The sequence below is a fragment of the Manis javanica genome, chromosome 12 (genome assembly GCF_040802235.1).
Source record: "Manis javanica isolate MJ-LG chromosome 12, MJ_LKY, whole genome shotgun sequence".
NCBI classification, from domain to species: domain Eukaryota; kingdom Metazoa; phylum Chordata; class Mammalia; order Pholidota; family Manidae; genus Manis; species Manis javanica.
In genome coordinates this window covers 64386588-64407798 of record NC_133167.1, presented here as the reverse complement: position 1 = coordinate 64407798, position 21211 = coordinate 64386588, and the positions used below count along the sequence as shown (strand labels likewise).

At 37.4% G+C, this 21211-nt stretch overlaps 1 protein-coding gene across 1 annotated transcript in view; it reads left to right on the top strand.

The window, feature by feature from the left end:
- Nucleotides 1-21211, top strand: part of UBR3 (ubiquitin protein ligase E3 component n-recognin 3) — a 336759-nt gene that overhangs the window by 259190 nt on the left and 56358 nt on the right. The window contains exon 32 of the mRNA XM_073218714.1: nt 3143-3246. Within this exon, the coding sequence (XP_073074815.1) occupies nt 3143-3246 (104 nt within the window). The remainder of the gene's footprint in view (nt 1-3142; nt 3247-21211) is intronic.

Sequence of the window (21211 nt, the reverse complement as noted above, 5' to 3'; positions counted from 1 at the left end):
ACCATGCTGTTTACTTAGTGAGGAAATATGTATATACCCCTAGTTGGGCTAAGTTCCTCTCATTCTTTCCTTCATCTCCCAGTTTTCTTTGCTATTCTCACTTATTTTTCCAGGTGATCTTTAGAACCATTATCTAAACACTTGTGATTTTGATTGAAGGTATTTTAAACTCATAAATTAATCCGGGAAAATTAGTTACCTTTATAGTAGACAGTCTCCTCAAACCTTTCCCATTCTTTCATTTTTTGGTGTCATTGTAGTTTGAAACACTTGTTAATTATACATTCTTAATTGTATTTAATATAAAAGTTGCTAAATTTTTAACAAGGAGCATATGAATAATCATAACAGGATATAATTTTTATACTGGTTTCCATGCATTTGGGGATTTAGAATGATTTTAAATGAAATTTGAAGGACACTGCAAATAATCCACCTCCAATTTTGAGAAAGATTGATTCTATTATAAAAAACTGTTGACATAATAAGATAAATGAAAATCTAGAATTGTTAGTCCTTTAAGCTTTTCAGTTGCTTGTAATATCCCCACTTTAAGAAATAATATTTAATTTACTTGTTTGGGAATGCTTTTCTGTATCTGAAAGCTCTGTAATTTGTTGGTCTTTAGGTTATGATACAAGAAGTTCTCAAGCCTATTTGATTTTTGTGCAGTAAAGTGGATCCTTGCATAAGGGTGAGATTGGCCTAGTTTAAATGGATCCATACAGTTCCTTATAAATCTGAGTCTTAATCAGCTGTTAAATTTATAATGTAGGATTTGATAATCCAAAATCATTTTTATTCTAGTTTTTAAAGGACCTGTTTATTATGACCATTTTCTTTTTTATCCATAGCACAGCAAGGGTTTTTCAATTTTACTTTCCTCTTACTCTTTTCACCTCTTTGTTCGGGTCTGGTTTCACCCTTTCTGCATATTTCCTTTTGAGTCATTTAGTTCATTTCGTTAAAGGGACTGTGATAAAACCACTGAAATACAAAAATGTGTAGGACCTATGGGCCCTGATATCAATAAGGTTGTAATTTACTATGATGTGTCTTCCCTTGGTTTATTTTGTCAGTCTCATTATGCTCTAGTTCTTGTTTCTTTTGCCACCTGTTTGTTCTTTTGTTCATCTATCCATCCATCCATCCATTTTTCATTTATTTGTTTACTCAGCTAGTTTTTATTAATTGTTTTAATCTGGGCATCTAGGAAATAATAGCAAACAAGATACAGTTCCTATGGAAGCTTTTTTTTTTTCAGGGTACTAACAGTATAAAGGATGAATTGGAGGGACATAAAATTAGGGGAGATTGAATGCTTAAACAGCCATAGGGATGGCAGAGTCATTAGGATTTACTGTCAATTAAAAATGGGGCTAGTGAAAGGAGATGGGTTTGGGATGTCCCACGTTTCTAGCTTATTTATTCATTATACTTTTATTACATTTCAGGCATGTGCTGAATAATAAAATATATAATAAATAAGCCACATCAAGACTAAGACTATAGCAGGGAGAGCATATTGATTATGACTAGGATGGGATAGCATGTGTGGATAAAGTGGAATGATGATGAGTTCAGTTTCAGGCATGTTGAGGTTAAGCTGTCTGTCAAATGTACAAGTGGATATTCACATAGTGTTCAAGAGAGTCATGGCTAGAAATACAGACTTGGGATACAGCTGGTGATTGAAGTCATGGGCTACAGGAGCTTTCAAAAAGAGTCCTTCATACTAAACTAGAGAATTGGAACCTTGGGGAACAGCACTATTTGTACTGGTCAGAGGAGAAGAACCTATCAAGAAGATTAAAGTGGAGTAAACAGAAAGGTAGAAGGGAAGCTGAGAGAGTGTTTCACAAAGCCAAGAGAATTTTCCAGACAAGAGTATTCAGCTATATCCAAAGTTGAGGATCAGTAATATAAGGATTGAAAAATGTCCACTAAATTTTTAATTATAGGATTGTTGTTGACCATGTGGAAAACCATTTCTGTGGAGATCTGAATAATAGGTGAAGAAGTGGTGCCCCTCCATTCAGATTCTTTTCTTAAAAAAGAACTTTTGGGCTTGTAAAGAAGAGATGCTAGAGAGACTGAAAAGGCAAGAAAGAGTAGGATCCATTAGCATTAATGGAAGGTTGACTTCAGAGAGGAAGACAAGTAAATTAGTGAGATATTTGTAGAGAATAGAGATATTCAGAGAGCTGTCTTCCTTCCTCTGGCAGTTTTGAACTTCATAGCAACAAGTTTTAGTTTATTCGCCAATGTATTCAGTGCCTGACATACAGTTAGTAATTTGTAAGTATTTGTTGAATGATGGACCTAATAAAAAGAGCAATTTTTGTTCATCCCAAGTCTAGTCAGAAGTATAGCTTTAGAATTTAGCTAATTCTGGATGGATGCTTAATATTTATTTTGTTCTCTGACATTAAAAACTAAACCTATGATCAAAAACTTTAACCTTCTAAAGAAGTTTAAAAAATTTGAGAACAAAATATGCTGCATTACATTATATGCTATGTTTTTCATTCCTCAGGTTTAATCCTTTGTCTTTTATAATGTATTTTAAGTTCTGCTTTGGTTATTATTATCCTTTTTGAAACTTTGCAGATAAATGTTAAAGATTTTATTTGAACTTTACATTAATTATAAAGTTGAAACAACTTTTAAACAACATATTAACCAAGACTTTTCAGTGTAACTTCTTTGTGAATTGTACTTGTTCTTTTCTTATAATGTGAATATTTACTCCTTAGTGTGAAGTTTATGATAGCAAGCATCTTATGTGCCACCCCATTTGTGGTGAAACTAATTTTAAGTTCCATTTAATGCTTCATTTGATTTCTGTAATATAAGAGATCAGAAAGACTCAAGTCAAGGTAAAATATTCCAGTTGTTTACTTTAGTAAGACCTAATAAATTTTCTATGTAGTTTTTTTATTTTAGGGAGAATTGAAGAAATAAATGGGTCCAAAAGATTATATTTTGAGGCAAAAAATGCAGCCCCTAACTTTTTCTTTTGAGAGTTCTCAGTTGCTTATAAAAGTTTGATTTCAACTCCAAAGACATGTATGTGAAATATAAAATGAAATTAGAAAATATGTACAATACTATCTAAAGTGATTATGTATTTTTCTCTTAGACAAGGAAATGAAGAACAACAGCCTGAGGTTCCAATTCTTTACCATGACGTTACATCCCTGTTGCTCATCCAGATCTTAATGATGCCACAACCCTTACGCAAAGGTATGTCTTTGTAATACAGGTTCTTAAATTATGTAGTATATATGGTGAATATTCTAAAAATGTTGGGGACCAATACAGCAGTCAGTCTGATGGAAATGTTTTGAGGTAAATGACATTATTATTTACCTATTGTTAGTAAATAGTAATCATATATATCAGAAGAAGGTGACAAGTAAAGTTTTTTTTCCCCCCCTTGTGGGTCTATTCTTTTCACCTTTTAGTCAATAATAAGGAATAAGGAAAAGACATGGGGAAATGACTCTGAAAACCTTTGTTTAATAAAAAGTGATAATACAAAAATGTAAAAAATAGAGCAAACTGTTAGCCTTAATGCCTCTACCGTGTCTACATACATACATATTTTGATATAGTAGTAGTCACAGTTATTTAAAATATAATATCCCATCATTTTTAGTTATAATATTATGATGTTATTATATTAGGACACTAACAGCATTAACATTATATTAGCAACATTTGTAGTTTTCATTTTGAAATGTCTTTGTAGTTTCCATTTTGAAATGCTTACAATATTGTATCATTCAGCAAACTTGCAGGATACAAAATTAATACACAGAAGTCTGTTGCATTCCTATGTACTACAACAAACTAGCAGAAAGTGAAATCAGGAAAACAGTTCGGTTAAAATTGCATCAAAAAGAATAAAATACCTAAGAATAAACCTGACCAAGGAGATGGAAGGTCTACACTCTGAAAACTATAAGCTACTCATGAGAGAAATTAAAGAAGACACCAATAAGGGATAATCTATGCCATGCTCATAGATAGGAAGAACTAATATTGTCAAAATGGATATCCTGCCCAAAGCAATTTACAGATTCAGTGTAATCCCTATCAAAATATCAATGACATTTTTCCATGAACTAGAGCAAATAATCCTAAGATTCATATGGAACCACAGAAGGCCCTGAATGGCCAAAGCAATCTTGAAAAAAGGAGAACAAGCTTGGGGGTATGCTCCTTACTTCAAGCTCAACTACAAAGCTACAGTAATCAAAATAGTATGGTTCTGGTACAAGAACAGACCTCTAGATCAATGGAACAGCATAAAGCCCAGAAATAAACCCATGCTTATATGATCAATTAATATATGATAAAGGATCCATGAATATACAATGGGAAAAGAGTCTTTTCAATAACTGGTGTTAGGAAAACTGGACAGCAATATGCAAGAGAATGAAACCAGATTACTGTCTAACCCCATATACAAAAGTAAACTGGAAAGACCTAGATATAAGTCATGAAACCATACAACTTTTAGAAGAAAACATAGGCAAAAATGTCTTGAACATAAGTGTGAGCATTTTTTTTTTCTGGATATGTCTCCCCAGGCAAGGGAAACAAAAGCAAAAGCAAACAAGTGGGACTATATCAAACTAAAAAGCTTCTGTACAGCAAAGGATACCATCAACAGAACAAAAAAGCAATTTAGAGTATGGGAGAATATTTTCATAAATGATTTATCCAATAAGGGGTTAACATCTGAGATACATAAAGAACTCATATGACTGAACACCAAAAAACCCAAATAACCTGATTAAAAAGACATGAACAGACATTTTTTCCAAAGAAGAAGTACAGATGGCCAACAGTCAAATGAAAAGATGCTCCACATTGCTAATCATCAGGAAAATGCAAATCAAAACCATAATGAGATATCACCTCTCTTCACTACCCAAAAGATAAGAAATAACAAGTGGTGACAAGGATGCAGAGAAAAGAGATCTCTCCCACACTGTTTTTGTGAATGTAAATTGGTACAGCTACTACAGAAAGCAATATGGAGGTTCCTCAAAATACTAAAAAAGAACCATACAATCCAATATTCTGCTTCTGGGAATTTGCTGGAAGAAAACAAAATCCCTGATTTGAAAAGATGTATGCACCCCTATGTTTATTGCCGTATTGTTTACAATAGCCAAGATATGGAAGCAACCAAAGTGTCCATCGATAGACAAATGGATAAAGGAGGTGTGGTTACTATACACAATGGAATTCAGCCATAAGAAAGAAACCCTGCCATTTGTAACAACATGGATGGACCTAGGGGGTATTATGCTCAGTGAAGTAAGCCAGGGAGAGAAAGACAAATACCATATGATTTCACTTGTTTGTGGAATATAAAAACAAAACAAAATGAACAGAATGGCAGTACACTCAGAGACACCAAGAAGTGACTGGTGGTTAACCCTGGGGGAGGGTTTGGAGTGGGTGGGAAAGGTAGGAAAGGGCACAGAAATCTCAGTCATAATATATTTTTTTCATGGGGATGGAAGTACAGCATGGAGAATATAGCCAGTGGGTCTGTAGCATTCATTGTTCTGTGTTGACAGGTAGTAACTACACTAGTTGTGGTGAGGATTTAATAATGTGTGTAACTGTTGAACCATGGTGTGATATACTCAAAACCAACATAACAATGTGTATCAACTATACTTCAATTAAAAAAATCCTAATGTGTATCAACTATACCTCAATTAAATAAAATTCTATCAAACAACCATTCTTCTTTAGTGGAAAACTATGTTCTTGTGCTACATTATAAGTTACATCACAAAGAACATCTGTGTGTATATAAAGGATCATTTATTTTAAGTACAGGCAAATTGATATGCAAATTCTGGTATTCTGAAAAGAGTTGAATAATGTCTTTAATAAACAAGCATAATTATACTATAGCTGTGAATTTTGGATTAATATTTTTAATTATAAAATTCACAAAACATAAAATTCACCATTTTAATGATTCTAATGTGTACAATTTGGTACATTCACTATATTGAGCAACCATCACCATTATCTAGTACAGGAACATTTTTATCATCCCAAAGAGAAACTTTGAACCCATAAGCAGTCACTCCCCATTTCCTTCTTCCCCCAAGACCTGAAACCACTAATCTGCATTCTGTCTGTCTGTATGGATTTACCTACACTGGATATTTCATATTAATGAAATTAAACAATGTGTGGCCTTTCATGTCTTGCTCCTTCCACTTAGTATAATGTTTTCAAGGTTCATCCATGTTGTAGTATGTGTCAAACTTCATTGCTCTTTATAGCTGAGTAATATTCTATTGTATGGATATACGGCTTTTGTTTATCTTATCCATTCATCAGTTGATGGACATTTGGATTGTTTCTAGTGTTTGGCTTTTGTGAGGAGTGCTGCTAGGACACTCATATATAAGTTTTTGTTTAAATACCTGTTTTCAATCTTTTGTGTACATAGCTAAAAGTGGAATTGCTGGGTCATGGTAATTCTTTTTTTTTTTTTTTGAGAGGGCATCTCTCATATTTATTGATCAAATGGTTGTTAACAACAGTAAAATTCAGTATAGGGGGGTCAATGCTCAATGTACAATCATTAATCCATCTCAAGCCTAATTCTCGTCAGTCTCCAATCTTCTGAAGCATAACGAACAAGTTCTTACATGGTGAACGAATTCTTACATAGTGAATAAATTCTTACATGGTGAACAGTACAAGGGCAGTCATCACAGAAACTTTCGGTTTTGATCATGCAATATGACCTATAAACAATCAGGTCAAATATGAATATTCGTTTGATTTTTGTACTTGATCTATATGTTGATCCCCCATTTCTCCTACTACTATTATCATTTTTATTTTTAATAAAATGCTGAAGTGGTAGGTAGATGCAAGATAAAGGTAGAAAACATAGTTTAGTGCTGTAAGAAGGCAAATGTAGATGATCAGATGATCAGGTGTGTGCCTATGGACTAAGTATTAATCCAGGCTAGACAAGGGCAGCAAGACATCCACGGATGCAGAAGATTTCTCTCAAAGCAGGGGGGGTGAGGTTCTGAGCCTCACCTCTGTTGATCCCCAAATTCTCACCTGATGGCCCCCCTGCGACTGTGCCTGTCTTAGGTTGTTCCTCCCTTGAGGAATCTTACCCGTCTCTGGCTAACCAGTCATCTTCCGGGGCCATACAGGGAAATGTAAAGTTGGTAAGTGAGAGAGAAGCCATATTGTTTGCAAAGGTTAGCTTTTTACTTCTTTGCAGATTTATGCCCTGTGGCTTCTATGCCCAGCACTTGTCTCAAGGTATCTTTACCACCTGGAGGAATTATGATACTCGGTAAATTCGATATGAGGCACGAATTCTATTTAAGGGTTGTAATTAGGAAGGAAGAAGAAAAGCTATAGATGTAGCATACGAAGGAAACTAGGGAGGATTGATTATTTCTTTGACATATCTTCTTGTATAGTACCTTAAGTATGTATAGGTTTTAAACTACTAACTAATTTGCACACATATATTAACATAATAGGAATACGGTGACATAAACAAAGCAAATCTATAATTACCATCCATCTCCAGTGAAGCCAAGAAAACCATTTAGGCACCCTAGGCATTTGTGAAAATTTATCTATGATATGATGGATATTGTCCAACTGTACTTGAACCATCAGACAAATTAAAGCAGCCCATTTCTGGGATCTGTTCACATCCCATATGTTCTTTTAACCATAGATAGTCTATAGTCATGAGATTTTGGAGTGCTACAACTTGCACCCCTCCCAACTCCTGGTTGAGTTCCAACAGTACAGATCCGGTCAAATTCGTTGTCTCACTGTATGCACATGCCAGCCTAGACATCTCCCTCCTCATTCCTATGGCAAGTCCAGGAGATGGTGGGCTGGATGCAGCCACAACCGCAGCATCGTCCGAATCCCTGTGGAGGCTTTTTGATGATCATCCCCCGGCACAAGTCCTCCAGAGAGTGCTGATGCCGGAAGCTCCTCCTCATATCGTATCTTAGTTCATTTTCTGGGTATCCAAGCTAGGCCTTGGTCTCCTGCATAGAAACAAACAGACCCTTTGCCCACACTTTGACATGCCCTCTATACCACTGTGCAGAACTCATTGGAGGTCAGCACACAGTAACTGCTTTTTTTTTTTTTTTTTTAAATTAAGAGAAAGGAATATTATCAGAAAAGAGTACCTCCATAGCTGATCATCTGACACCCTTTAAGTGATCAACATTAAGGATATTTAAAGCATGCGTTGATCTTTGATTTACCAATAGTTTTATCCTGTTAAGGAGTAATCCCCCTTTTCCTTCTTTCTTTCTTTCTTTCTTTTTTTTTTTTTTTTTTTTTTAATTTTTAATCTACACTTACATGAAGAATACTATGTTTACTATGCTCTCCCCTATATCAGGTCCCCCCTAACAACCACATTACGGTTACTGTCCATCAGCTTAGCAAAATGTTGTAGAGTCACTACTTGTCCTCTCTGTGTTGTGCAGCCCACCCTCCCCTTGCTCCCTCCCCCCCATGCATGCTAATCTTAATAACCCCCTTTTTCTTCCCCCCCCTTATCCCTCCCTGCCCACCCATCCTCCCCATTTCCTTTCCCTTTGGTACCTGTTAGTCCATTTTTGGGTTCTGTAACTTCACTGCTGTTTTGTTCCTTCAGTTTTTCCTTTGTTCCTATACTCCTCAGATGAGTGACATCATTTGGTATTTCTCTTTCTCCGCTTGGCTTATTTCACTGAGCATAATACTCTCCAGCTCCATCCATGTTGCTGCAAATGGTTGGATTTTTCCACTTCTTATGGCTGAGTAGTATTCCATTGTGTATATGTACCACATCTTCTTTATCCATTCATCTACCGATGGACATTTAGGTTGCTTCCAATTCTTGGCTATTGTAAATAGTGCTGCGATAAACATAGGGGTGCATCTGTCTTTCTCAAACTTGATTGCTGCGTTCTTAGGGTAAATTCCTAGGAGTGGGATTCCTGGGTCAAAAGGTAGGTCTGTTTTGAGCATTTTGATGAACCTCCAAACTGCTTTCCACAATGGTTGAACTAATTTACATTCCCACCAGCAGTGTAGGAGGGTTCCCCTTTCTCCACAGCCTCGCCAACATTTGTTGTTGTTTGTCTTTTGGATGGCAGCTATCCTTACTGGTGTGAGGTGATACCTCATTGTAGTTTTAATTTGCATTTCTCTGATAATTAGCGATGTGGAGCATCTTTTCATGTGTCTCTTGGCCATCTGTATTTCTTTTTTGGAGAACTGTCTGTTCAGTTCCTCTGCCCATTTTTTAATTGGGTTATTTGTTTTTTGTTTGTTGAGGCGTGTGAGCTCTTTATATATTCTGGACGTCAAGCCTTTATCGGATCTGTCATTTTCAAATGTATTCTCCCATACTGTAGGGTTCCTTTTTGTTCTATTGATGGTGTCTTTAGCTGTACAGAAGCTTTTCAGCTTAATGTAGTCCCACTTGCTCATTTTTGCTGTTGTTTTCCTTGCCCGGGGAGATATGTTCAAGAAGAGATCACTCATGTTTATGTCTAAGAGGTTTTTGCCTATGTTTTTTTCCAAGTGTTTAATGGTTTCATGCCTTACATTCAGGTCTTTGATCCATTTTGAGTTTACCTTTGTATATGGGGTTAGACAATGGTCCAGTTTCATTCTCCTACATGTAGCTGTCCAGTTTTGCCAGCACCATCTGTTGAAGAGACTGTCATTTTGCCATTGTATGTCCATGGCTCCTTTATCAAATATTAATTGACCATATATATTTGGGTTAATTTCTGGGGTCTCTAATCTGTTCCACTGGTCTGTGGCTCTGTTCTTGTGCCAGTACCAAATTGTCTTGATTACTATGGCTTTGTAGTAGAGCTTGAAGTTGGGGAGTGAGATCCCCCCTACTTTATTCTTCTTTTTCAGGATTGCTTTGGCTATTCGGGGTCTTTGGTGTTTCCATATGAATGTTTGAATTATTTGTACCAATTCATTGAAGAATGTTGCTGGTAATTTGAGAGGGATTGCATCAAATCTGTATATTGCTTTGGGTAGGATGGCCATTTTGACGATATTAATTCTTCCTAGCCATGAGCATGGGATGAGTTTCCATTTATTAGTGTCCCCTTTAATTTCTCTTAAGAGTGACTTGTAGTTTTCAGAGTATAAGTCTTTCACTTCCTTGGTTAGGTTTATTCCTAGGTATTTTATTCTTTTTGATGCAATGGTGAATGGAATTGTTTTCCTGATTTCTCTTTCTATTGATTCGTTGTTAGTGTATAGGAAAGCTACAGATTTCTGTGTGTTGATTTTGTATCCTGCAACTTTGCTGTATTCCGATATCAGTTCTAGTAGTTTTGGAGTGGAGTCTTTAGGGTTTTTTATGTACAGTATCATATCATCTGCAAATAGTGACAGTTTAACTTCTTCTTTACCAATCTGGATTCCTTGTATTTCTTTGTTTTGTCTGATTGCCGTGGCTAGGACCTCCAGTACTATGTTAAATAACAGTGGGGAGAGTGGGCATCCCTGTCTGGTTCCCGATCTCAGTGGAAATGCTTTCAGCTTCTCGCTGTTCAGTATAATGCTGGCTGTGGGTTTATCATATATGGCCTTTATTATGTTGAGGTACTTGCCCTCTATTCCCATTTTGCTGAGAGTTTTTATCATGAATGGATGTTGAATTTTGTCAAATGCTTTTTCAGCATCTATGGAGATGATCATGCGGTTTTTGTCTTTCTTTTTGTTGATGTGGTGGATGATGTTGATGGATTTTCGAATGTTGTACCATCCTTGCATTCCTGGGATGAACCCCACTTGGTCATGGTGTATGATCCTTTTGATATACTGTTGAATTCTGTTTGCTAATATTTTATTGAGTATTTTTGCATCTACATTCATCAGGGATATTGGTCTGTAATTTTCTTTTTTGGTGGGGTCTTTTCCTGGTTTTGGTATTAGGGTGATGTTGGCTTCATAGAATGAGTTTGGGAGTATTCCCTCTTCTTCTATTTTGTGGAACACTTTAAGGAAAATGGGTATTATGTCTTCTCTGTGTGTCTGATAAAATTCCGAGGTAAATCCGTCCGGCCCCGGGGTTTTGTTCTTGGGTAGTTTTTTGATTACTGTTTCAATTTCTTTGCTTGTAATTGGTTTGTTTAACTTTTGTGTTTCTTCCTTGGTCAGTCTTGGGAGGTTGTATTTTTCTAGGAAGTTGTCCATTTCTTCTAGGTTTTCCAGCTTGTTGGCATATAGGTTTTCATAGTAGTCTTTAATAATTCTTTGTATTTCTGTGGAGTCTGTCGTGATTTTTCCATTCTCATTTCTGATTTTGTTGATTTGTGTTGACTCTCTTTTTCTCTTAATAAGTTGGGCTAGAGGCTTATCTATTTTGTTTATTTTCTCAAAGAACCAGCTCTTGGTTTCGTTGATTTTTGCTATTGTTTTATTCTTCTCCATTTTGTTTATTTCTTCTCTGATCTTTATTATGTCCCTCCTTCTGCTGACTTTAGGCCTCATTTGTTCTTCTTTTTCCAGTTTCATAATTGTGATGTTAGACTATTCATTTGGGATTGTTCTTCCTACTTCAAGTGTGCCTGGATTGCTATATACTTTCCTTTGAAGACTGCTTTCGCTGCGTCCCACAGAAGTTGGGGCTTTGTGTTGTTGTTGTCATTTGTTTCTATATATTCCTTGATCTCTATTTTGATTTGTTCATTGATCCATTGATTATTTAGTAGCATGTTGTTAAGCCTCCATGTGTTTGTGAGCCTTTTTGTTTTCTTTGTAGAATTTATTTCTACTTTCATACCTTTGTGGTCTGAAAAATTGGTTGGTAGAATTTCAATATTGTGGAATTTACTGAGGCTCTTTTTGTGAGCTAGTATGTGGTCTATTCTGGAGAATGTTCCATGTGCACTTGAGAAGAATGTATATCCTGTTGCTTTTGGATGTAAAGTTCTATAGATGTCTATTAGGTCCATCTGTTCTAGTGTGTTGTTCAGTGCCTGTGTGTCTTTACTTATTTTCTGCCCAGTGGATCTATCCTTTGGGGTGAGTGGTGTGTTGAAGTCTCCTACAATGAATGCATTGCAGTCTATTTCCCTCTTTAGTTCTGTTAGTATTTGCTTCACATATGCTGGTGCTCCTGTATTGGGTGCATATATATTTAGAATGGTTATATCCTCTTGTTGGACTGAGCCCTTTATCATTATGTAGTGGCCTTCTTTGTCTCTTGTTACTTTCTTTGTTTTGAAGTCTATTTTGTCTGATATTAGTACTGCAACCCCTGCTTTCTTCTCACTGTTGTTTGCCTGAAATATGTTTTTCCATCCCTTGACTTTTAGTCTATGCTTATCTTTGGGTTTAAGGTGAGTTTCTTGTAAGCAGCATATAGATGGGTCTTGCTTTTTTATCCATTCTATTACTCTATGTCTTTTGATTGGTGCATTAAGTCCATTTACATTTAGGATGACTATTGAAAGATATGTACTTATTGCCATTGCAGGCTTTAGATTCGTGGTTACCAAAGGTTCAAGGTTAGCTTCTTTAGTATCTTACTGCCTAACTTAGCTCGCTTATTGAGCTGTTATATACACTGTCTGGAGATTCTTTTCTTCTCTCCCTTCTTATTCCTCCTCCTCCATTCTTCATATGTTGTGTGTTTTGTTCTGTGCTCTTTTTAGGGGTGCTCCCATCTAGAGCAGTCCCTTTAGGATGCCCTGTAGAGGTGGTTTGTGGGAAGCAAATTCCCTCAGCTTTTGCTTGTCTGGGAATTGTTTGATCCCACCATCATATTTAAATGATAGTCGTGCTGGATACAGTATCCTTGGTTCAAGGCCCTTCTGTTTCATTGCATTAAGTATATCATGCCATTCTCTTCTGGCCTGTAGGGTTTCTGTTGAGAAGTCTGATGTTAGCCTGATTGGTTTTCCTTTATAGGTGACCTTTTTCTCTCTAGCTGCCTTTAAAACTCTTTCCTTGTCCTTGATCCTTGCCATTTTAATTATTATGTGTCTTGGTGTTGTCCTCCTTGGATCCTTTCTGTTGGGGGTTCTGTATAATTCCATGGTCTGTTCGATTATTTCCTCCCCCAGTTTGGGGAAGTTTTCAGCAATTATTTCTTCAAAGACACTTTCTATCCCTTTTCCTCTTTCTTCCTCTTCTGGTATCCCTATAATACGAATGTTTTTCCTTTTGTATTGGTCACATATTTCTCTTAGTGTTGTTTCATTCCTGGAGATCCTTTTATCTCTCTCTATGTCAGCTTCTATACGTTCCTGTTCTCTGGCTTCTATTCCTTCAATGGCCTCTTGCATCTTATCCATTCTGCTTATAAATCCTTCCAGGGATTGTTTCACTTCTGTGATCTCTTTCCTGACATCTGTGATCTCCTTCCGGACTTCATCCCACTGCTCTTGCATTTTTCTCTGCATCTCATCCCATTGCTCTTGCATTTTTTTCTGCATCTCTGTCAGCATGTTCATGATTTTTATTTTGAATTCTTTTTCAGGAGGACTAGTTAGGTCTGTCTCCTTCTCAGGTGTTGTCTCTGTGATCTTTGTCTGCCTGTAGTTTTGCCTTTTCATGGTGATAGAGATAGTTTGCAGAGCTGGTACAAGTGACCGCTGGAAGAGCTTCCCTTCTTGTTGGTTTGTAGCCTTTTCCTGGGAGAATAGCGACCTCTAGTGGTTTGTGCTGGGCAGCTGTGCGCAGACAGGGCTTCTGCTTCCTGCCCAGTTGCTTTGGGGTTTATCTCTGCTGTTGCTGTGGGCTTGGCCTGGCTGGGGCTGTTCCTCCAAAATGGTGGAGCCCCGTTGGAGGGGGAGCAGCCAGGAGACTATTTATCTCCGTAAGGGGTCTCTGTTCTCCCTGCTGCCCAGGGGGTTAGAGTGCCCAGAGATCCCCAGATTCCCTGCCTCTGGTCTAAGTGACCTGTCCTGCCCCTTTAAGACTTCCAAAAAGCACTCTCCAAACCAAAACAAGAACAGCAACAAAAAGGAAAAAACAAGCGATTTTTTTTTTTCTTTTTTTTGTCCTCAGGTGCCGGTCCCAGGCACCCGCTCACTGGTCCTGCTGCCCTGTCTCCCTAGCACCAGGGTCCCTGTCCTTTCAAGGCTTCCAAAAAGCACCCACCCACCAGTCCCGCAGGGAAGGAACGCTCGATATTCTTTGTCCTCAGGCACTGGTCCCAGGCACCCGCTCACCAGTCCCGCCGCCCTGCCTCCCTAGCACTGGGGTCCCCGTCCCTTCAAGGCTTCCAAAAAGCGCTCGCCAAAAAGAGAAAAAAAAAAAAAAAAAAAGGTGAAAAACGCACGACCTCCTCCGTCCTCAGGCACCGGTCTCAGGCACCCGCCCGCCGGTCCCGCAGGGAGAAACGCGGGGTGTTCTTTGTCCTCCAGCGCCGTTCCCAGGCACCTGCTCACCGGTCCCGCCACCCTACCTCCCCAGCAACGGGGGCCCGTCCCTCTAAGGCTTCCAAAAAGCGCTCGCCAAAAAAAAAAAACTGCTCCGGTTTCTCTCCACCCGCCGGGAGCCGGGGGGAGGGGCGCTCGGGTCCCGCCGCGCCGGGGCTTGTATCTTACCCCCTTCGAAAGGCGCTGGTTCCTTGCAGGTGTGGATGTGGTCTGGATGTTGTCCTGTGTCCTGTGGTCTCTATTTTAGGAAGATTTTTTTTGTTATATTTTCATAGCTCTATGTGTTTTTGGGAGGAGATTTCCACTGCTCTACTCACACCACCATCCTCGCTCCTGGGTCATGGTAATTCTATGTTTAACTTCTTGAGAGACTGCCAAACTTTAGATATTTTTGAATGTTACCTTCTTGGGATTTGGCTATGTGTATTAATTTCATCATTTATTTTGCAGACTTGAAAGTATAAACCTACCAAGGGGCCTTACTGAAATTCATCTCTTTGCAAAATTTTAAATTGTTTAGGTTTTTTGTGTTACCCTGCTTAGTTTTCCTTAGTTTAAGGAAATAGTTGCTTTGGAGTTATGCTGGTTTACCTTGACTGTACTCTTCTAATTATACTAGTAGTAGTAACATTTTGAAATATAAAAAGTATTGCTTTGCTTTATAATGTCTTCAAAATAGTTAACTATTTTATTTAAATATACATTTTACTTGTAAGCATAATTATTACACAAACCTGAGAGGCTAAAAGTGAGAGAAACTTGATATATAGAAGTAATTTTATTTCTATAATCAGTATTTATCTAAGGAGAAAAATATTTCAGTTAATTATAAAGGACATATTGTATTAGTGTTTGAGATCTGTAGCTGGTGTATCTTCCCCATCATTAGATAACTATTGGCACTATGTCTCAACAGAAGGTGAAGTTAATGCCGAAAGTGGATATAATACATTGAATTAACTTAACTTAGTAAATTAAATTCAGTAGGAACACATCCTAAAATTATTTACTAAAATATAAGTCAAGAAAACTGATTTACTTAATTTAATAATAGTTAAATGAATAGAACAGATTCAGGAAAACATACATAAATGTCTATAATACTGTTAGTAACTATAATCATTTAAAAAGTGGTGGGCAGATTTAATCAAGCAAATATTTTTTATTTATTATTTATTTTATTTTTAAAATTAAAGTATCATTAATATACAATCTTATGATGGTTTCAAATACACAGTGGTTCAACATCCCCCCATATTATCAAGTCCTCACCCCCTCTATTGCAGTCACTATCAACATAGTAGAAATTAGAGTCATTAATTTTGTTCTCTGTACTGTACTACCATCCCTGTGACCTACCTATGTTGTGATTGTGAATTACAGTGCCTTTTAATTCCCCTCTCCTTTCCCACCCATCCTCCCCAGTTCCTTCTCTTTGCTAACCACTAGTCACTTCTCGGTGTCCATGAGTCTACTGCTATTTTGTCCCTTCTGTTTAATCAGCAAGTATTTACTAGTTGGTTGTAAAAGTCATTGCTTGATTAAAAAAATATTTAATGAGTACCTACTATGTGCCAGGTGGTTATGCTTGTTTGCCAGGTGGTGGAGATACAAAGCTGAATAAAACATGGGCATTGCCTTTGGGGAACCAGAGAGCTAAATATTTAGCAGTTATTAACTTTAGTCAAATTAGAATTATTTCTAAATGCCTATGATTTATATTATTTCTTAAAACTTATAATAATTCTAGATTGGATGATCTGCATTTTTATAAAACAACGTGAAACACATTGTGTAATATGTCACTTGCCATCATTGCAGTGATGAGCACTTTTTAAAAATCTAGGACCAGAAAAAAAATTGCTATTCTTTATTAAATTTTTTCAGTCTGTCACATATTGGGAGCTGGATATAGACCTTTATTTTAACTTTATATTTAACTGGATATAGATCTGTTTTTGATTTCTAGGAAGTTCAGAACTTGATTATATTAAGTTATTTTAATTTTCCTCACATAACTTTTTTTCCGAAGGTGGGAATTTGTAGATTAGGGAAGGCGGAGTTGTTATGTAAAATTTTCTTTTCTACCCCCTATTGACATGAAGTTAACAATTGCTGGTCTTTACTGTACCTGTCTTTTTATTCTAAGAATATGTATTTGGTTACTGGTATTTATTAGAAGAGAAAAGGAAAGAGAAGGAAATATTACTGTTTGTATATATTGGAATGTTAAATGCTTCCCTAGTTTTATCTGAAACTAGGTGATGCAAAAACCTACCTTAAGCTTTGCAGTGTTCAGTACCATGTTCAGTTTTTTTACACCAATTGTCTCATTAGAAGCTTGAATTAATATATTAAAGACACTATCTATTTTCCTTTGATCTATTTTTATGTCCTTGTACCTTATTCATTATAATACCCATCACATTACTGGCTTCCAAAGAATAAGCTTTTAAACAACTTCTGATACATCACTGTTTTTCAGGTATTCATGTTTATATTTTTTATAACTTAGGGTCAGGTTTGGCTGTATATAAAAGAGAAGAAACCCCAAATAACACAGTAGCTTAAGTAAGTGAGAAGTTTATTTCTTTCATGTAGAAAGAAGTCTGAAGGTCAGGTCCTTCTGTGTTACGGCACTGTATTCCTTATGGTGCATCTCTGCTTCATGTTCCTAGATAGTTGCTAGATTTCCAGCCATCACAGTCTTAAAGCAGAAGGATGGAGAGGTGAAAGAGGAGCTTTACCCTCTTTTTAAGAAGCACCCTTGGAAGTTTCCCATAAAATTTATATCTCTTTGGCTAAAACTCTTCCTTCTTTCTGAACCTTCAGGATTTAAAATATAAAATCATCATCTTTTTTGGGATGGGTCAGTTACTCTGGTTCAGATCATGTTGCTGGTCTTTCCCACCTGTCACTGAGAAGCTTCATGATTCTGTTCAAATCATGCCTTGTAGGGTAGAGATTCCAAGATTCTGTGAAACAACTGGTACTGGTGATTATAGATTATTTTCTGTTTCCAAGCCCCAATAAGCTAGAAGGATGCTTATTATTTGCCATTCACTTTAAGAAAGGAAACATCTCAGTTTTGCTTTCTTATAAACCAGGTTTTAAAAAGAAACTTTATTTTAGAATATCTCAAAGATACATATAACAATAAAGAACAACGTTTAATGAGTCCTCATGTACCCACCCATTATCAACTCACAGCCAATTCTCTCTTATTTATACCTTTGCCTAGTCTGTCCTCCTTCCTACCCTGGAATTTTTTTTTTTTTTTCTGAGAGGGCATCTCTCATATTTATTGATCAAATGGTTGTTAACAACAATAAAATTCAGTATAGGGGGGTCAACGCTCAATGTACAATCATTAATCCATCTCAAGCCTAATTCTCGTCAGTCTCCAATCTTCTGAAGCATAACGAACAAGTTCTTACATGGTGAACAAATTCTTACATAGTGAATAAATTCTTACATGGTGAACAGTACAAGGGCATTCATCACAGAAACTTTCGGTTTTGATCATGCATTATGACCTATAAACAATCAGGTCAAATATGAATATTCGTTTGATTTTTGTACTTGATTTATATGTTGATCCCACATTTCTCCTATTATTATTATTATTATTTTTATTTTTAATAAAATGCTGAAGTGGTAGGTAGATGCAAGATAAAGGTAGAAAACATAGTTTAGTGCTGTAAGAGGGCAAATGTAGATGATCAGATGATCAGGTGTGTGCCTATGGACTAAGTATTAATCCAGGCTAGACAAGGGCAGCAAGACATCCACGGATGCAGAAGATTTCTCTCAAAGCAGGGGGGGTGAGGTTCTGAGCCTCACCTCTGTTGATCCCCAAATTCTCACCTGATTGCCCCCCTGCGACTGTGCCTGTCTTAGGTTGTTCCTCCCTTGAGGAATCTTACCCGTCTCTGGCTAAACAGTCATCTTCCGGGGCCATACAGGGAAATGTAAAGTTGGTACGTGAGAGAGAAGCCATATTGTTTGCAAAGGTTAGCTTTTTACTTCTTTGCAGATTTATGCCCTGTGGCTTCTATGCCCAGCATTTGTCTCGAGGTATCTTTACCACCTGGAGGAATTATGATACTCGGTAAATTCGATATGAGGCACGAATTCTATTTAAGGGTTGTAATTAGGAAGGAAGAAGAAAAGCTATAGATGTAGCATATGAAGGAAACAAGGGAGGATTGATTATTTCTTTGACATATCTTCTTGTATAGTACCTTAAGTATGTATAGGTTTTAAACTACTAACTAATTTGCACACACATATTAACATAATAGGAATACGGTGACATAAACAAAGCAAATCTATAATTACCATCCATCTCCAGTGAAGCCAAGAAAACCATTTAGGCACCCTAGGCATTTGTGAAAATTTATCTATGATATGATGGATATTGTCCAACTGTACTTGAACCATCAGACAAATTAAAGCAGCCCATTTCTGGGATCTGTTCACATCCCATATGTTCTTTTAACCATAGATAGTCTATAGTCATGAGATTTTGGAGTGCTACAACTTGCACCCCTCCCAACTCCTGGTTGAGTTCCAACAGTACAGATCCGGTCAAATTCGTTGTCTCACTGTATGCACATGCCAGCCTAGACATCTCCCTCCTCATTCCTATGGCAAGTCCAGGAGACGGTGGGCTGGATGCAGCCACAACCGCAGCATCGTCCGGATACCTGTGGAGGCTTTTTGATGATCATCCCCCGGCACAAGTCCTCCAGAGAGTGCTGATGCCGGAAGCTCCTCCTCATATTGTATCTTAGTTCATTTTCTGGGTATCCAAGCTAGGCCTTGATCTTCTGCATAGAAACAAACAGACCCTTTGCCCACACTTTGACATGCCCTCTATACCACTGTGCAGAACTCATTGGAGGTCAGCACACAGTAACTGCTTTTTTTTTTTTTTTTTAAATTAAGAGAAAGGAATATTATCAGAAAAGAGTACCTCCATAGCTGATCATCTGACACCCTTTAAGTGATCAACATTAAGGATATTTAAAGCATGCGCTGATCTTTGATTTACCAATAGTTTTATCCTGTCAAGGAGTAATCCCCCTTTCTTTCTTTCTTTCTTTTTTCTTTTTTTTTTTTTTTTAATTTTTAATCTACACTTACATGAAGAATACTATGTTTACTATGCTCTCCCCTATATCAGGTCCCCCCTAACAACCACATTATGGTTACTGTCCATCAGCTTAGCAAAATGTTGTAGAGTCACTACTTGTCCTCTCTGTGTTGTGCAGCCCACCCTCCCCTTTCTCCCTCCCCCCCATGCATGCTAATCTTAATACCCCCCTTCTTCTCCCCCCCCCATCCCTCCCTGCCCACCCATCCTCCCCAGTTCCTTTCCCTTTGGTACCTGTTAGTCCATTTTTGGGTTCTGTAATTCCGCTGCTGTTTTGTTCCTTCAGTTTTTCCTTTGTTCCTATACTCCTCAGATGAGTGAAATCATTTGGTATTTCTCTTTCTCCACTTGGCTTATTTCACTGAGCATAATACTCTCCAGCTCCATCCATGTTGCTTCAAATGGTTGGATTTTTCCACTTCTTATGGCTGAGTAGTATTCCATTGTGTATATGTACCACATCTTCTTTATCCATTCATCTACCAATGGACATTTAGGTTGCTTCCAATTCTTGGCTATTGTAAATAGTGCTGCGATAAACATAGGGGTGCATCTGTCTTTCTCAAACTTGATTGCTGCGTTCTTAGGGTAAATTCCTAGGAGTGGAATTCCTGGGTCAAATGGTAGGTCTGTTTTGAGCATTGTGATGAACCTCCATACTGCTTTCCACAATGGTTGAACTAATTTACATTCCAACCAGCAGTGTAGGAGGGTTCCCCTTTCTCCACAGCCTCGCCAACATTTGTTGTTGTTTGTCTTTTGGATGGCAGCTATCCTTACTGGTGTGAGGTGATACCTCATTGTAGTTTTAATTTGCATTTCTCTGATAATTAGCGATGTGGAGCATCTTTTCATGTGTCTCTTGGCCATCTGTACTTCTTTTTTGAAGAACTGTCTATTCAGTTCCTCTGCCCATTTTTTAATTGGGTTATTTGTTTTTTGTTTGTTGAGGCATGTGAGCTCTTTATATGTTCTGGACGTCAAGCCTTTATCGGATCTGTCATTTTCAAATATATTCTCCCATACTGTAGGGTTCCTTTTTGTTCTATTGATGGTGTCTTTCGCTGTACAGAAGCTTTTCAGCTTAATGTAGTCCCACTTGCTCATTTTTGCTGTTGTTTTCCTTGCCCGGGGAGATATGTTCAAGAAGAGGTCACTCATGTTTATGTCTAAGAGGTTTTTGCCTATGTTTTTTTCCAAGAGTTTAATGGTTTCATGACTTACATTCAGGTCTTTGATCCATTTTGAGTTTACCTTTGTATATGGGGTTAGACAATGGTCCAGTTTCATTCTCCTACATGTAGCTGTCCAGTTTTGCTAGCACCATCTGTTGAAGAGACTGTCATTTTGCCATTGTATGTCCATGGCTCCTTTATCAAATATTAATTGACCATATATGTTTGGGTTAATTTCTGGGGTCTCTAATCTGTTCCACTGGTCTGTGGCTCTGTTCTTGTGCCAGTACCAAATTGTGTTGATTACTATGGCTTTGTAGTAGAGCTTGAAGTTGGGAAGTGAGATCCCCCCTACTTTATTCTTCTTTTTCAGGATTGCTTTGGCTATTCGGGGTCTTTGGTGTTTCCATATG